This window comes from Centruroides sculpturatus, unplaced genomic scaffold (genome assembly GCF_000671375.1).
Source record: "Centruroides sculpturatus isolate CEXI.00-Female unplaced genomic scaffold, Cexi_2.0 scaffold2585, whole genome shotgun sequence".
Lineage (NCBI taxonomy): Eukaryota > Metazoa > Arthropoda > Arachnida > Scorpiones > Buthidae > Centruroides > Centruroides sculpturatus.
The window spans coordinates 9,928-13,266 of NW_019386673.1; the positions used below are offsets into that span (position 1 = coordinate 9,928).

General features: G+C 33.7%; 1 protein-coding gene across 1 annotated transcript; it reads right to left on the reverse strand.

The window, feature by feature from the left end:
* Positions 1–1,663: 1,663 nt before the first annotated feature.
* Positions 1,664–2,389, reverse strand: LOC111615539. The gene has a single exon (XM_023356947.1). It carries the CDS (start codon positions 2,387–2,389, stop codon positions 1,664–1,666), a length of 726 nt encoding a protein of 241 aa, XP_023212715.1.
* Positions 2,390–3,339: the final 950 nt, after the last annotated feature.

Genomic DNA, 3,339 nt, shown 5'->3' on the forward strand with positions numbered 1-3,339 from the left:
GCTTCCACTGCTTCCATGGACGGCACATCACTGCAATACACATCTCACATCATGATGACAAAAACTATATATCCATACAAGCACAACTAAAATCATCTATTAGAAGTTACACATACATAATCCACTGAAATTCAAATCACATTTGACTTAAACAAATGTAGAACACTTCACATAAAAAACGAGAAATCCTGAAAAAAGATTCTGTACTCTGAAATGGAGATATTGAATCTATGGAGGAGAGTGCAGTTTATACATACTTAATTCCAACAAGATAAACTCACAGAACACAATAACAAAAGAATACAATAACAGATTAAAGTCACTACTAACACCACATCTAAATGTAAAACACATTTCAAACAATCAATACATACATAATTCCAGTACTCACATATTTAGGAGTTATACATTTGACACATACACATTGTAGAACTCTTCCACAAGAAAAACAAACAACATTAACAAAACAAGCACTACCCTAAGTCATCCATAGAAAGGTATAGATTATATATTTAATTTTGTAAATGTTATATTACATTATATAATAATGATTGTTAAAAAGTATACAAATGTCAATGCAATGTAGAATTTATTTAATATTAAAAATATTTTCTAGCTCCAGTTTTGATATTTTTCTACCCATGTTGCTATCATCATCAACTCTGGATTCATTGCCCATTGGTGTCTGACACCTTTTCCACTATTTTCTTCCATTTCTCTCTATCCATTGCCATTTTTCTCAATTCCTGTACATTTGCTCCACACCACTTCTTCACGTCATCAATCCATTCTCTATATGGTCTGCCTCTTTTGTTGGATCCATCCATAATACAATAGACTAAAGTCTTAATTTTTCTGTTTTCATTCATTCTTGTGATGTGTCAGTTGAAGTTTTCATTGTATAATTTTTTATAAGAGATTCTTTTTCATATATATCATATTATAAAGTTCTTCGTTTATGACTTTCTGCATCCATCCTATTTGCAAGATCTTTCTGTAACAGTGTCTTTCAAATGCTAATATTTTTCTTTCTATATCTTTTGTTATTATCCATGTCTCACAGGCATATTGCACAGGAGAAGATGCAGGTGTTCAATATTTTTAATTTTGTCTGCAAACTAATTGCTTTAGTTTTCCAGATTTTGTCCATTGCTTTCAAATTTGTTTTTGCCTTGGCTATTCTAATCTATATTTCTTTCTTGCAATCTTGATTATAGGTTATTGCTTCCTAAATATGTAAAGCTCTTTACATTTTCAATGTTTTTCTCATCTACTAGGATGTTTCTTGTCATGTTCTTATCACCAAATATCTTTGTCATCACCAAATATCAAGTTTTTTCGCTATTGATAGTCAGTCCATATCTTTTTCCTTCTTCATTAAGCAGGTGTAATGTTTTCTCTAGTTGTTCTTCACTTTCTTCAACGATAACTATATCATCTGCAAATCTCAGGTTATTGAATTTTACACCGTGAACTGATGTTCCCTGCATCTCGTGTCATCTTATCCATGAATCTTTCTAACTTGTAAGAGACTTATGAAGATGGTTAGAAATATAAGATCTCCCTGTCTGGTGCCTCTTTTTGGTTTAAACCAGTTTCCTAGCTCCCCCATGCAATCTCACAGTTGCTTCTGCATTATCATTAATATAACTTAGCAGGTTTATTAGTTATGATCCATTCCATAAGATTTTAGCACTGCCAAGGTGAATTTTTGGTCTATGCTGTCAAATGCCTTCTGAAAGTCCACAAAACAGGAATAGATGTTTTTCTGCTTTCTTGTCTTTTCAACTAATAGCCGTAATGTTAGTATCTGCTGTGTTGTACTTCTGTCTTTCCTGAAACCTGCCTGTTCATCTGCTAAGTGTTCTTCCATCAAACTACTTAGTCCCTCCTTTAAGATCATCATCAGAATTTTTCCTATGTGGCTTGTTAAAGCAATCGTTCTATAATTTTTACACTCTAACATGCTGCCTTTCTTATGTATTGCCACCAATACTGATTTTGCCCATTCTTTAAGTATCTTTCCTTGTTTCCATACCTCATTGCACACTTGGTGTATCTCATCAATTAAGCTTTCGCCTCCATGCTTAATCATTTCTCCTGTAATTTTGTCATGTCCCTTATTGTCTTTTAACCATTTCACTGCCCTTTCAACTTTCTTCCTTATAATATCATATTCATTTTCAACACTTGGTGGAAATATCTTCCTTAATTCAGCTACTAGATTCTCTAATACATCTGTATCTAATGTTTCCTTGTATAGTTCAGAACAATAACTTGTCCACCTCTGTAGGGTTTCTACTTCTACCCTGTCCACTAAAACCTCTCCCTTCTCATCTTTGATTGCCATTTGCTTTGGTTTCCATTTCTGGTTGACATTTCTGATCATCTTTTATACTTCTCTAGTCTTACATTCTCCATAATATTTTTCTATGTTTCTACACTGATCTTCTAGTCATTTCGCTTTATCCATCCTAACTGCTTTTTTCACTTCATTGTATTTTACCTTATACTGTTTTCCCAACTCTTCAGAAATGTCTCTTCTAAGCCTAAGAGCTTTTTTCTCTTGGACAAGCTTTAGGGTCTTTTGTGTGATCCATTTCTTGTTGATTTTTTCTTTTTCTGGTAGGGTTTGCTCAATTGCTTCTCTTATTGCCTTTGTTATTTCTTCCACTCTTGTGTCTAGCTCTTCCATCTTGTCTAGATCTTTATCTTCTTCTTAAGTGTATTTCTATGCTCCCTGTTTTCTCATCTTTTAGCTTTGTAATGTCTCTTTTCTTTTGGAAATGTGCATTAACTTTCCTCTTCAGTTTTATCTTTATGTTTGCAATGACTAAGCTGTGATCAGAATCTATGTCGGCTCCCTGAAAGGTTTGACACTGCTGAACTGATGTTGACCATCTCCTTTCGATCAAAATCATATCAATCATGTTTCTTGATGTTCCATCACTTGATCTCCATGTCCATTTTCTACAGTTCTTTTGCTGGAATTTGGTGTTGCACATCATTAAATCTTGATCTAGGGCAAATTCAAGCAGTCTTTCCCCTTGTTCATTTCTTGCTCCATGTTGCTATGAAAATATTAATTGTATGCTGCTTTAAAAAAAATTGTGTTTTATATAATTAATGCATCAAATACATAAATATTGACAATCAGATGACTGAGACAGTAAGGGTTGTTGCACTGGAGGACTCAGATTTGAGTGTAGGTTGGCTCAAATTATGGGTAGGTTGATCCAGATGTATTGGAACCTGTCCCTCTTACTATGAGTCAACTGAACCCATAAAAGGAACCAAAAAAAAACGAGCAGAAGACAATAACTACAGAAGAGTGAGAGA